Source organism: Megascapheus bottae, chromosome 8 (assembly GCF_031878675.1).
Source record: "Megascapheus bottae isolate mThoBot1 chromosome 8, mThoBot2.hap1, whole genome shotgun sequence".
Taxonomy (NCBI): Eukaryota; Metazoa; Chordata; class Mammalia; order Rodentia; family Geomyidae; genus Megascapheus; species Megascapheus bottae.
This window is the reverse complement of record NC_143516.1, coordinates 47,920,297-47,934,191: the sequence shown is the minus strand read 5'-3', so window position 1 is coordinate 47,934,191 and position 13,895 is coordinate 47,920,297. Positions and strand designations below refer to the sequence as shown.

The 13,895-nt window shown below is 38.3% G+C and overlaps 1 protein-coding gene across 1 annotated transcript in view; it reads left to right on the top strand.

The window, feature by feature from the left end:
* The window catches only part of Klhl32 (kelch like family member 32), a 188,347-nt gene that overhangs the window by 47,709 nt on the left and 126,743 nt on the right, over positions 1–13,895 (top strand). Inside the window, exon 3 of the mRNA XM_090338397.1 lies at positions 9,263–9,443. Coding sequence (XP_090194523.1) covers positions 9,263–9,443 — 181 coding nt within the window. The remainder of the gene's footprint in view (positions 1–9,262; positions 9,444–13,895) is intronic.

The following is a 13,895-nucleotide window of genomic DNA, read 5'->3' as shown; positions in this document are numbered from 1 at the left end:
TGAAATGTTCTTGAGATTCTTTCTCAACCAAGAATTGGGTGGAGTGGTGTGCATTCCTATAATCACACCTTGCACCATGTTGTCACTAATGTTTTCCTCATTTCTGCAATAACTATATCAGCCACTTTACTCTTACTATGGCCTCCTCTCCTGATGTACAGAGTTGTTCATTTCATTATAGAAATGTTCTCTGACCTTGCAATGTGTCACTGATTGAGCATGTTAGTTTCTACCAATCTGTCAACCCTTTCTCACATTGCCCTTTTTCTGGAAAGTATAACTTCTATTGCTCTTAATAAATTCCTAATTTCTCTATTCTCAGCATTTGTCTTAGAAAAATCCCAAAGCATGAGTCAGGAGTTTGTCCTAGTGGTAGAGTGCTTGCCTAGAATTCACAAAGACCCAGGTTTTATTCCTTAGTACCACATACACAGAAAAAGCCAGAAGTGATGCTGTGGCTCAAGTGGTAAAGATCTAGCCTTGAGAAAGCTCAAGGACAGTGCTTAGGCCCTGAGTTCTAGCCCTAGGACTGGCAAAAAAAATTCCAAGGCAGACAAAAACTATCTATATTTGCCTATCATAATTTACAGTGGAGAATGGTTCACAAAATTTTTATGTTTATGAAGCCAGATATATAGAGATTTAGCATGAATGTATGGTTCAACTATTCCTACAGTTCAGGGGCAGTCCTTTCCTACATGAAGGCCAGGCTTGCTTCTGTGCTTAAATCTCATCTCTGCTAAACAACGTTTGTTGGCTGTCATTTAAGTATGCTCTTGAGACACAGCTGTGTTTCTGCTACCCTCTCAGGCAGATGAGTCATTCATTTGTATCTCTAGCCAAAACTTCTTCCTGAGCTCCAAATCCATGAATCTAACTACATATTTGACACCTGCATTTGGGAGTCTTTGAAGCAACCCAAAATTAACATGTTCTAAAAAGAATTTATCATCTTCCTCTTCTACAGTTCAGATCTCCTTTACTGTTCTTCTATACTGGGGATATCATGTGGTACAAATCAGAAATACATATTTTTATGAGGTTCTACTTACTGGTTACCAAGCATCTAATTTATTTTGCCAGTCCTGGGGCTTGAACTTAGAGCCTGCGCTCTGTTCTTGGGCTTTCTCAAGGTTGGCACCCTACCATTTGAGCCACAACACCACTCCTGGCTTTTTTTCTGTGCATGTGGTACTGAGGAATCGAACCGGGGGCTTCGTGCATGTTAGGTAAGCACTCTACCACTTTGGCCCCTTAGCATGCATCTTATTCTACAGATCTAGTCAACAATGCTTCCAGGATTCTCCTCTAAATAGCTGGCAATCCCATTCACTTCCCTGAAACTTGCTTCTCACGCTCTATTCCAAGGCTCAAGTCTATAACTCATCTGAACTACAACCAGAGTCAAGAAGTATTTTAGTTTACTCATAGTCCAGAGCTATTCTAGCCTGTTCCAGAATTGCTCTTGGAATTGCCACCTGAGTGATGTTTTTAATGATTTCCCATGTTCTTAGGATATACTCACACAACTTGCATGAGTAGACTGCAGGATATACTGTGTAGGCCTCTCCTGCTTGGGCTTAGGGTTCTTCTAGCCATTATTCTTTCTATAGATTCTGTAAGAGGCCATGCTGTCTTTTACCATAGAATTATACTATTTCCTACTCTCCAACTTGGAAAATTTTCCTTTGGCCTTTTCTTTTTTTCCCTGGGGTCACTTTTTCTGTCCTTCAACCTCTATCTCAGATAATTTTTCTTCAAGATCAGATTACTTCATGTACAATTTCTCTGCTAAAGTGAGTGTTGCTGCCACCATTTTTAGTTTGCTTATCATTTTCCCAGTATCTAGCTGAATACAAATTTGTCCAGGGAATGAATGAGGGAAGGGAGGATGAAAATCTATGTACAGTTAAGTTCCTTTCTATATTGTCTTTCATTATTTCTTAGTCCTTTTCCAAGTATAATTGCATCTTCTTAGCTTGTCATGTGACTATTGTAATTCACTGTTAGTCTTCATTTTAAAGAATTTATAAAGTATAGCAGTTCATTGCAGCACTACTTACCACAGCAAAGATATGGAACCAACCCAGATGTCCCTCAGTTGATGAGTGGATCAACAAGATGTGGTATTTGTACACAATGGAATTCTATGCTGCTGTCAGAAAGAATGACATCACCCCATTTGTTAGGAAATGGAAAAACTTAGAAAAAAATCATATTAAGTGAAGTAAGCCAGACTCAAAGGAACACAGGCTCAATGGTTTCCCTCATTTTTCATAATCAGTAGAAACCTTGGGCTCTCATAGCAGAGATTTGCAATAGAGCAAAACCTAGATACATAAGGCCATATAGAATGATGCTAAATGGAAGGACCTCCAGGATACAGAAACAAAAGCCATGTAGTGAATGATTGTTGTCCTTAATGTACTATGTTATCTCTCATCTCTTTTGCTATCCCTTGGTTATCTCATATTGTTACAGTATCTCACTTTGTTATCTGATATATTGGATATATTTGTATTTGGTTATTTGAAATTGGATAGGGAAGGGGGGAAAACAAGATGAGGGGTGGGGTGTGGGGGAGGGAAATGGGGACCAAGACATGAGAAAGGGTATCAATGTATGTGAAGTAATGCACCTTCTATCTAACAAATATAATGTAACCCTTCTATTAATTACAATAAAAATATATGAAAAAAGTATAGCAGTTTATTAGTCTTGTCACTGTGAGAAAATATCCAAAATCCTTGACTTAAGAGAAAGGGGATGTATTGTGTCTGTGATCATTTACAGATTTTTTTATGTTATATGAAAATGTTAATCACAAAATTATAATAGGTGAATGACTACTCATGATAATAAGAAAGGGCATATTGTTATGTGTTTACAATCTAACATTTTCTAGACTAAATAACCTGCTGGTGACAGGACTTTTAGTGAGCATACTTCAGTCAGCTTGGCCATTTGTAGTCACCTTCCCACAGTAGCTGGCTTATCTCTTATCATTTATTTTTCATAATATATTAAAGCTGATGTGTTTATCTTTAAGTAAAAAAGAGAGAAGGAAGGTGTATTTTGGCTCATGATTTCTGAATGTTCAGTCAGGGTAGCTGGGCTCAGGTACATGAGTGTAACAGCAAGTGTAGGTGGCATATGAGATTCTTCACCTCTTTGTGGATAGGAAGCAGAGAAAAGAATTACAGGAAGTGACCAGCATAAAACACACCCCACACCCGAGGCTTTTTAAAATTTGAACTGCACATAATGCTCCTGGATTTCATGTCTTGTAAACTGAATGAACCAAGTCAAACTTTATTCTATGAGGATGAAACCCTGAAGAATTTCTGTGATCCAAAGTATTAACTCTACAAAATGAAAGTAGAAATTCTCCCTAAAGTAGTGATTCACTCTGAGCAGGGTTTACTGTGTACGAACATCGTGTTCTGCATTTAATTTATTAGTTTTCATGATCAGTTCCAGAATGAGGGTGACAGGCTTGAAGTCATGAATAGGCTTGTTCCCTGAGAACTCATTTATTAATCTCCCCATTCCTGGATGCTGACTTATGGCTGGTTGAGTGGTTTCTCCTTGGCATTTCTAAAAAGCAATCTATAGCTTGGGGAGTCTGGAACTTGCCACTGTGGCATTTCTCAGGGCTGAGCCTGGAGAAATGATTTGAGCAGCAATTCTCATGGGCAGTCTGATTGGGATCAACTGAAGCCCTTATTGGGATCAGGTGCAAAGAAATAGTAGAAAAAAATATATATGTGTGTATGTACATATACATATATATTCTAATGTGGCCACATTAAAATATATGAAATTAAATTAAATATATAAAATATAAATTAAATATTTTAAATTAAATCTATATATGTGTATATATGTTCTAATGTAGCCACAGTAAACAAACCATAAAAAGAAAGAATCAAATTAATTTTAGCAATATATTCCACATAGTCCAGTGTGCCCAACATATCATAATCTAAATATATAATCAGTTTAAAAATATTACTAGTTTGTGTTCTTTTCCATATCACCTTTGATATCCAGTGTTTATAGTCCCCTTATTTAAAGTTTGACTTTTAACTGGCAAATAAAAATATAGAAAATTAAATATAACCCCTCTGTGTATCAGTAACAATAACAATCACAATGAAATAAAATTTTTGTTTTGTTTTTTTTTGCCAGTCCTGGGACTTTGAACTCAAGGCCTGAGTACTGTCCTTTCAAGGCTAGCGCTCTACCATTTGAGCCATAGCACCACTTCCTGCTTTTTCTATGTATGTGGAACTGAGGATCGGTCTTTGTGCATGCTAGGCAAACACTCTACCAGAAGGCCAAACTCCTGGCCAAACAATGAAATAACTTTTTGTAAATAGGTAGAAAATTTATATAGTACAGCAGTTGTACATAATGTTTTGATCCATATATATGTTATAGAATGTTTAGGTCAGGTAAATGTATTTATTTCCTCAAGCACTTATCATTTCTCTATGTGCAATACTCTGTTGTTATGCAGAGCCACTCTACTGTGCAATAGCACCCTAGAGCTTCCTGCTCATTTCTCTCTGTCAGCCTCATTTCTCAACTTTTCCCCATCTCCTATTTTCCCAACCTCTGGAGAGTACAAATGTATTCGGAATTTCTTTGAGATCAACTTCTTTGGAATCTACAACTAAGTGAGATCATGCAGTATTCTGGTATGCAAATAAGAGCACATCTAAATTTGTGTATGTGTGTATTTGTGTGTGTGCACACGAGTGCGCGCGTATATGCAGTAGTACTGAGGCTTGAACTCAGGGTCTGGCTGCTGTCCTTTACCTTTTTAACCCCAGGTTGGTGCTCAGACACTTTGAGCTACACCACCACTTCCAGAATTTTGGTAGTTAATCGGACATATGAGTCTCAAGGACTTTCCTTCCGAGGCTATCTTCAATCTGTGATCTTCAAAGCTAGGTTTACAGAAGTGAAATACAAGCACTGGGCTCCACATCTCAATATGAGCAAGCCATATTGGGAGTCTTCAGTGGCCAGTGGTTGTTGTAAAGGACAGTGCATTTCTTGAGGCTATCAGGGAAGAGGGTACTGGAGTTGCCCTGGAGAAATTTTTTGTTGTTTGTGCCAGTCCTAGGGCTTAAACTCAGAGCCTGGGTGGAGTCTTTCATCTTTTTGCTCGCGGCTAGCATTTACGACTTGAGCTACAGCTCCACTTGCGGATTTTTGGTGATCATTGAAGTCTCACAGACTTTCCTGCCCATGCTGATTTGGAGCATGATCCTCTGAACTCAAGCTAGGATTATAGTAAGCACCCAGGCCATCACTATTTGTGCAGGTGAAGTAGCACCCTCTCTCCCATAGATTTTTTCCAATTTTACATTGTACTCAAATCTGTACCCCTTCAAGAAATATAGCCTCTTCTTTTCTAACAGCTTGTTCTTTGTTTCCCAATTAGTAAAAGGACAGTCCTCTAGTTTTAAAGACCTAGTTTGTTAATTTGAATATATTGTAGATGCTAAATGAGCCGATTGTAACTATATGTCTTCTTTCCACTTTTATTTAAGCATGATACTTGTAGTCTTTCACTCTTTTCCCTGGTTTATAAATGAACTTTTGACCTTCCAGCCGTGCTCTGTGACTATTAGACTTTATTATTTAGAAAGTTAAGGCTGTTGACAGACTTCCATCTGAGAATTGAGTGTGGAGTTACTTTGAGAATTCAGTGATGATTTCTTGATTAATAGACTTTTATTGCTTGCCAAATGTTGGCATATTTGTTTCTGCTTTTAAGAATCCCTAACATATTGGTTCCAAAATATTTGAGATCTTGTGCCAAGTGTTGTCTTAAATATGTTAGTTCTTTGAGCTTGAATGTTGCAAGCCAAGCTGAATGATCCTGTGAAACTGAAATTGGAGCCTCACTATTGTTTCTGATCTTAGCCTTGCCAAATTTCAGTTTATAATTGCCCTTTCCTACTAATAGTTACACTTTCTCCACAAATATCTGAAATGCCTCATAAGAGTGTTAAGCAAACTAAATGAATTAATCTTTATAAATTGTATAGTTCCTTGACTATAATAAACACTGTGTTTATTTTTTTCCATTTTTTGGCCAGCCCTAGGGCTTGAACTCGGGGCCTGAGTATTTTCCTTGGGCTTTTCCTCACAACTAGCACCCTGCCGCTTGAGCCACAGCACCACTTCTGGCTTTTCTATGTATGTGGTACAGAGGAATTTAATCTAGGTCTTTGTGCATGCTAGGCAAGTACTGTACCACTAGAACAAACTCCTGGCCCAACACTGTGTTTATTAAATGTATAAACATTGTATTCTTTTAGGAAAGATTATTACACTGTACCAAAGCTCTCCTTAGATAATGTATTTCTATACTGTCCTGTTTCCTCTTTTCTTTGAGTAAAGCATTACTCTTGATTCTACCAGAGAAATTTTTTTCATATATTTTTATTGTAATTAATAGAAGGGTTACATTATATTTGCCAGATAGAAGGTACATTAATTCACATACATTGATACCCTTTCTCATGTCTTGGTCCCCATTTCCCTCCCCCCCACCCCCTACCCCTCATCTTGTTTTCCCCCCTTCCCTATCCAATTTCAAAAAGCCAAATATAAATATATTCAATATATCAGAAAACAAAGTGAGATACTGTAACAATATGAGATAATCAAGGGATAGCAAAAGAGATGAGAGATAACATAGTACATTAAGGACAACAATCACTCATTCACTCATTATATGGCTTATGTTTCTATATCCTAGAGGTCCTTTCATTTAGCATCACACTGTATGGCCTTATGTATCTAGGTTTTGCTCTATTGCAAATCTCTGCTATGAGAGCCCAAGGTTTCTACTGATTATGAAAAATGAGGGAAACCATTGAGCCTGTGTTCCTTTGAGTCTGGCTTACTTCACTTTATATGATTTTTTCTAAGTCTTTCCATTTCCTTACAAATGGGGTGATGTCATTCTTTCTGACAACAGCATAGAATTCCATTGTGTACAAATACCACAACTTGTTGATCCAGTCATCAACTGAGAGACATCTGGGTTGGTTCCATATCTTTGCTATGACTACCAGAGAAATTTATAAATTAAAAAGTATGTGTGCTCTGTTGGTGGGAGTGCAAACTCATTCAACCACTATGGAAAGCAATATGGCAGTTCCTCAAAGGGCTAAACATAGAGCTCCCCTACGACCCAGCAATTCCACTACTTGGCATTTACCCAATTGTCCAGAAACAAGGACATACTAAATCCACTACCACAAAGATGTTCATTGCAGCACTATTTACCATAGCAAAGATATGGAACCAACCCAGATGCCCCTCAGTTGATGAATGGATCAACAAGATGTGGTATTTGTACACAATGGAATTCTATGCTGCTGTCAGAAAGAATGACATCACCCCATTTGTTAGGAAATGGAAAAACTTAGAAAAAATCTTATTAAGTGAAATAAACCAGACTCAAAGGAACACAGGCTCAATGGTTTCCCTCATTTTTCATAATCAGTAGTAACCTTGGGATCTCCTAGCAGAGATTTACAACAGAACAAACCTAGATACATAAGGCTGTATAGTATGATGCTAAATGAAAGGATCTCCCAGATATAGAAACAAACGCCATGTAGTGAGTGATTGTTGTCCTTAATGTACTATGTTATCTCTCATCTCTTTTGCTGTCCCTTGGCTATCTCATATTGTTACAGTATTTCACCTTGTTATCTGATATAGTCTATATATGCTTATTTGGTTATTTGAAATTGGATAGAGAAGGGGGGAAAACAAGATGAGGGGTGGGGGAGGGGGAGAAGGAAAATGGGGACCAAGACATGAGAAAGGGTATCAATGTATGTGAATTAATGCACCTTCCATCTAGTGAATATAATGTAATCCTTCTATTAATTACAAAAAATATATGGAACAAAAAAGTATGTGTGCTTCTGAAATGGCCTTCAGTCATTCATTTTAAGTCTGTCTACAGCTAAACTATTAAATTAATATGTCAGTGTTAGTAACCATTTCAGAACTCATTGACCCATTTTAACTGAAATAATCCTCCCACTTCCTACAAGAGCTTCCTATAGCATCACCCCGTCACCTCACCAGGCGCCTTTCTTTCAGTACTGCTGGTATTTGTGATGTTTCCCAGTGGAAAAAATTGTCCAATATGTCTTATTGACTCCACACTAGCATTTCATGGGAAGCTCATGATGAATTATAAGGTGATTTTTACTTTACTATAACTAGCACACAGGCTAGAGAAAGCCCTATCTAATAAGCCAACCATGTAAGCAAGGCTGAGTTGTGCTAGCTTCCCTGATCAGCAGTTGAGTGATTGAGTATAGGAGAAGCAATATGCAATTATTTTCATTATATCTTTCCTTTTGGACATTCTGCCCACAGGGCGGGCTTGAAGACTTTGTTCTCTTTGTGGGGTTGCTTTCTCCTGTCATAGGTCAACTATTGCAACCTAGAAATATTGGAGATATGAACTGAAATTCTCAATAGCTCTCTAAGTTCACTTTGCATTTTGTGTTTACGGTATTATTTTTACAATTATTTTAGGAAATTCTTAATTTCTCCTAGGAGTTTTGAAAGAACATAAGGATATTTGTTTTAGGATGAGATAGACAGGGAAAGGGAGTATGTTAAATGTTAAGATTAGAAGTCTTACAAAAGAGAAAAATCAAAATGTAGAGTCATTCATCAATCTAGTACAGTGATCATACAACAGATATGAAAACTGAACAGATTGCTGCATTTTAATTTCAACTTGTGATGCCTGGTATAATACTAAGCTGCTTGTTTAATTGCCTTTTATGTTCAGTGGTCACTTACAGCTGTATGTCAGTATATTCCCTAGTATTCCCTAGTCAGTATATGCTTCGTTTTCCTGTGTTCATTGGGTGTATTATGTCCTGGGAAGATGCACTGATGTATGAAGATAGAGAATGAATCAGAGTCAGAGAGGGAATCTAGAAATGGGAAGTTCTCTGTGTGTGTGTGTGTGTGTGTGTGTGTGTGTGTGTGTGTGTGATTGTCTTTGTTTCTCTTTCTCTCACACACACACATACATACTCATATACACACACACAAATAGAAACACACAGATTCAGAAAAAGGGGCCCTAGTAGAGAGAAAAAGATACCCTGTGGGGGGAAAGGATCTAAGTTTTCTGGGTCCATGTTGAAGGAGCCTGTGAATGGAAGACAACTGACTCAATTGCTCTCCTTTGTAGTATTCAAGAAATGCTGACAGGCCAGCGGCTGTGCCACTCGGAATCTCACAATGACAGCGTCCTGGCGGCGCTGAATCAGCAGAGAAGCGATGGCATCCTCTGTGATGTCACCTTGATCGCTGAAGAACAGAAATTCCATGCTCACAAGGCAGTCCTGGCAGCATGCAGTGATTATTTCCGGGTAAGTGGAAGTCACTTGCATTTCTTAGGATGACAGTGTTTCCTGACATCCCACTCAGCCATGAGCCATTTAAATGGCAGCCTCCTGGGTTTTGGATGTTGACAGAAGCAATGGTGTGCTTTCTTAGACCAAAGATCTCCAAGGAGATACCCCATGGGCTTGACAAGTGGCTGGCCCCACAAGAGAGAACAAAATGCTCTTTAGCACCATTAGAAAATGTGGTATAGTGTTGGGATGTGACTCAAGTAATCACACCTGCCTGATTCATGTGAGGTGCTGAATTCAATCCCCAGTATAATGTAGGAAGGGGAAGATTTTGTCATCGTGGGAGCAATTTACAGCTGTCAGAAACTATGAAGAATCTGAGGTTATTCTCACCCTGGAGATGACTTGTTTTCTTTTCCAACTATTAAAAGTTAATTCCTCAAGATGCATTCTATTTATAAACTGACATGTTGAATTTAAACCCCTTTGGTATGCTGGGGAATGGCTCTCCTGTAATCATAGCTACTTGGGAGGCCAACATCTGAAGATCATAGTTCAAAAGCCAGCATTGGTAGGAAATTCCATGAGACTGTTATCTACAATTCACCACCCCAAGAAGCCAGGGTGGGGCTGAGGCTTAAGTGGTAAAATGCTAAACTTGAGCACAAAAGCTCAGGGACAAGTGCCTATTTTGAGTTCAAGCCGGAGGACCAGCACTAAAAACAAATAAACAAAAACCTTTGTGTGTGTGTTTGTTTTTAAAGATACTAAAAATCTAAATTTAAGCAGGGCACTGGTGGCTCACACCTATAATCCTAGCTACTCAGCAGGTTGAGGTCTGAGCATCACGGTTCAAAGCCAGCCTGGACACAAAAGCCCCTGAGCCTTTTTATCTCCATTTAACCACCAGAAAACCTGAAGTGGGTGCTGTGGCTCAAATGGTAGAGCCCTAAGCTTGAGCTAAGGAGCTCAGCGATCTCAACCGGGCTCAGAATTCAAGCCTCACAACAAACAAACAAACAAAACCCTAATTTTAAAAAATGAAATTTATTCCTTTCCTCATGAATTTTCCTGTCACCTTCACTATAAAAGAGAATTATCAAGAATCTGATATTTTATTCTAGTTAAATATTTTAACGTACCATAGTTACATACATTTTGGTAGAACACATGAAACTCCCAAATCAGAACAGTTTATTGCTCATAAAAAGTAGCATATTTAAGCAACTATCCTGAGCCCAAGTTGCCACAAGAAAACAGGAAGAAAGGCAGGTTGTTACTTCAAAGTGGATTGCATCACAGGAGAGAATCATGGAGCTTAGGAAACTGTAAGATTTTATAATAGGTTGCAAACATTTGCCCATTGCTGTGAAGAATTAATGTAGGGACAGTGTTTCTACTTTTTACTCGGTGAAAAAAAATACTCTATCATCCAGAATTGATAGCAAATCTGACCCTATTTTCCAAACTCAGATACTATTTTGTTTTCCTTTGTTATTTACCATACAAATTAACTTGAGAAGACAATTCAGGACAATGTATAACTATTAGTTCATTCACAATGTAGGCAGAAATCCAAGAGACCCACAAAAAAGGCTCTTCTAGCAGTCACCATGCCCTGGACTAGAAATGTGTTGTTTCTCTTGCATCTATGTTCTATCATTGTACTGTTTGAAATAGTCCTGTCTCAGTAATTTCTATGCTTCTGTTACATTATTTTTATTATTGTCTGATGCTTTGCAAGAATTCAATATTATCTATTTTCTTATTATTATTGAGTTCAATGCTGTATATTTTAATTTATTGTATCTCTAATACTAAAAATAGGAAAATCATTCCCAGATTCATTTTCCTACTAGTGTGATCCTTTGAAGGTAATTACTTTGATATATGTGAGGTGTTTCTGGACTCTGTACTCTGATATCTGGCAGATTATTTTCAAGCTGAAGTTTCTTGTTCTGATACAGAAAAGGTGAAGCTGCAGGAGTGAAAAGCTTAAGCTTTGATGTTCTATTCCTTTTTGTTGATCTGAGAGCTAACAGCAGGCTTTTTCCTTGCTTAAAATATGAATAATGAATGAGCCATTCCTGTGATCACTGCCATTTTAAAAGAAAATATAAAAACACAAGATTGTATCAAGAAGTGACTTCTTCGAAAAATTAGATTGTTAGCATCACTGCTGCAGCGTGAGCACAGTCTAGCATTAGCAAATGTTGTACCTCAGTCAGAGCCTGGAGTTCTTTTTATAAGAGTGGAAAGCTGTGGTGGAAAGAAGAAATGGAGCAACTTAGATATGAGGTCTGGATTTCAGTGCAGCTCAGGAGTGTTGGTTTATTGATGGCTGTCATGGTGCTCAGCGAAGAATGGGTTCTACTTCAGTGTCTGCTAAGTTGTTCATCCTCTCCACCAACTATCACGTGGAATGTAGGCAGGTCTTGCTTGTTCTTGGGTGTGTATGTTGTTTCATCCGTAAACTGATGACCTTCAATCATAGCTCTCAGGATGGGTGGATGGAGAGAGTCCAATAAGCTAAGTACAGTACCCAGCCCCAGCATCCAAACCACAGCTGACCGTCAATAGCAGTTTCAGTCCATGGTCTACCTTGTGCTGTTCTGTGTGGATATTGAAGAGAAGAAAGGTCAGTTCTTCTTTGGGTCAGTCAGAATAAGAGTTGCTTTATCTTTCTCCATTTTTAAATTTTATGATCTTTTTGCATTTTCATTGTTATTGTAAGATGATGTGCAGAGGGGTTACAATCACATACGTCAGATAAAGAGGATATTTCTTTTTGAACAATGTCACCCTTCCTTTACCCTCTCTCAGTTCTTCCCTCCCATACTCTTCTACAAGTTGTATAGTTCATTTTCAACGTAGTATCTACTAAGTGTCACTACTGAATTTTTTCATTCTTTGTCTCATCACTTCTATGCCCCCCTTACCCTCCCCAAAACAGATAAACAAACAAGACAAAAGAAAAATGAAACAAGTCAGGAAATGGTGGCTCATACTTGTACTCCTAGCTACTCAAGAGGCTGAGATCTAAGGATCGTGGTTCAAAGGCAGCCAGGGAACTAAATCCGTGGGACTCTTATCTTCAATTTACTACCAGAAAACCAGATGTGGCACTGTAGTTCAAGGGGTAGGGCAGTAGCCTTGAACTGAAGAGCTCAGGGACAGCACCCAGGCCCAGAATTCAAGCCCCATGACCATTGTTTCCATTTCCTAGAGTTTATACATTATTTTATATAATGCCTTTGTGATCCTCTCCTAAAAATATCCCCCTTTGCTCTCACTGTTTATGAATAGCTAGACCTATATAATTTATCATGTACCAGCACATTTTTTTAACCATCCATTGTGTGTGAACTCATTTCCTTCTTGGTTAGAACGTTGCAGCCATCATCTCATGTTTCCTCTTCTGAGCAGTTCCTTCTCTCACTGCAGTGCAGGTCTGTGTGATCATCACTCCCTCCCAAATGTACTGTCTGAGCACCAGACTCCTGAAGTAGCCTTACCATAGCTCCTCATCAACGAATCCATCACATCTTGGTTCCTCCCTCTTTTCATTCACTATGAAGGCAACTCTGTCTTCTGGACATAGTCCAGAGCATTGCACTTCTCAACCTTCCAACAGTGACCTTCCATTTGCCTCTCTGTCCACCATGCCTTCTCTATCCATATCTATTATATCTATATCTATATGTCTAATAGCCAACAGCAAAAATGATGTTCCTCAGGAAGCCTGAGTCCCATCTTCCTCTTCCTGTCAGTGGTCTTGCTCAAGGAATGAACAATTGTCTACCATGTGCTGTAGTCTCTTCACCAGTGATATCTTAAGAAAAGAGTGCTCACAAACCTGTGACTAGTGAAGTCCTTTACAGACTTCTCAATACAATGAGTTGAGAAATATTAAATCAGAGAGTAGTAGAAGTCAAGGACCTGGTGACCTTGAGAGAAAGAGAGAGAGAGAGAGAGAGAGAGAGAGAGAGAGAGAGAGAGAGAGAGAGAGAGAGAGAGAGAGATTTAAAGAGAAAGAGAGACAGAGAGAGCATACTCAGGAGCACCCATGTTTCAGACCTCCATGAAGGCTGCCTACAAGTTTCTAGAAGCTGTTGTTTAATGCCTGCTTAAAATCTCCATAACCGCCTCCACTTTCTGGCCAAGGAAACAGATGTCTAAACTATCTAACAGAACTTCATATATGTGTTAGTAAAGTGATTCAAATATGACATTTTAGAAAGTTAAATATTTGTGTATCTTTCTCACTGAAAGCCTGAGTATGCTTCTGCCTATATCATTTTTAGATTTGAGAATGGATATAGTTTATAACTTCATCATTAGGTCATATAGGGTACAACTACAATCTATTGAAAGTATTTTTCTACTATGTTGTCGACATCAAATGAAGCTCTCAATTTTTTCTGTAATTCTTGTCAATATTATTTTGGGAAACATTTAACATCATTT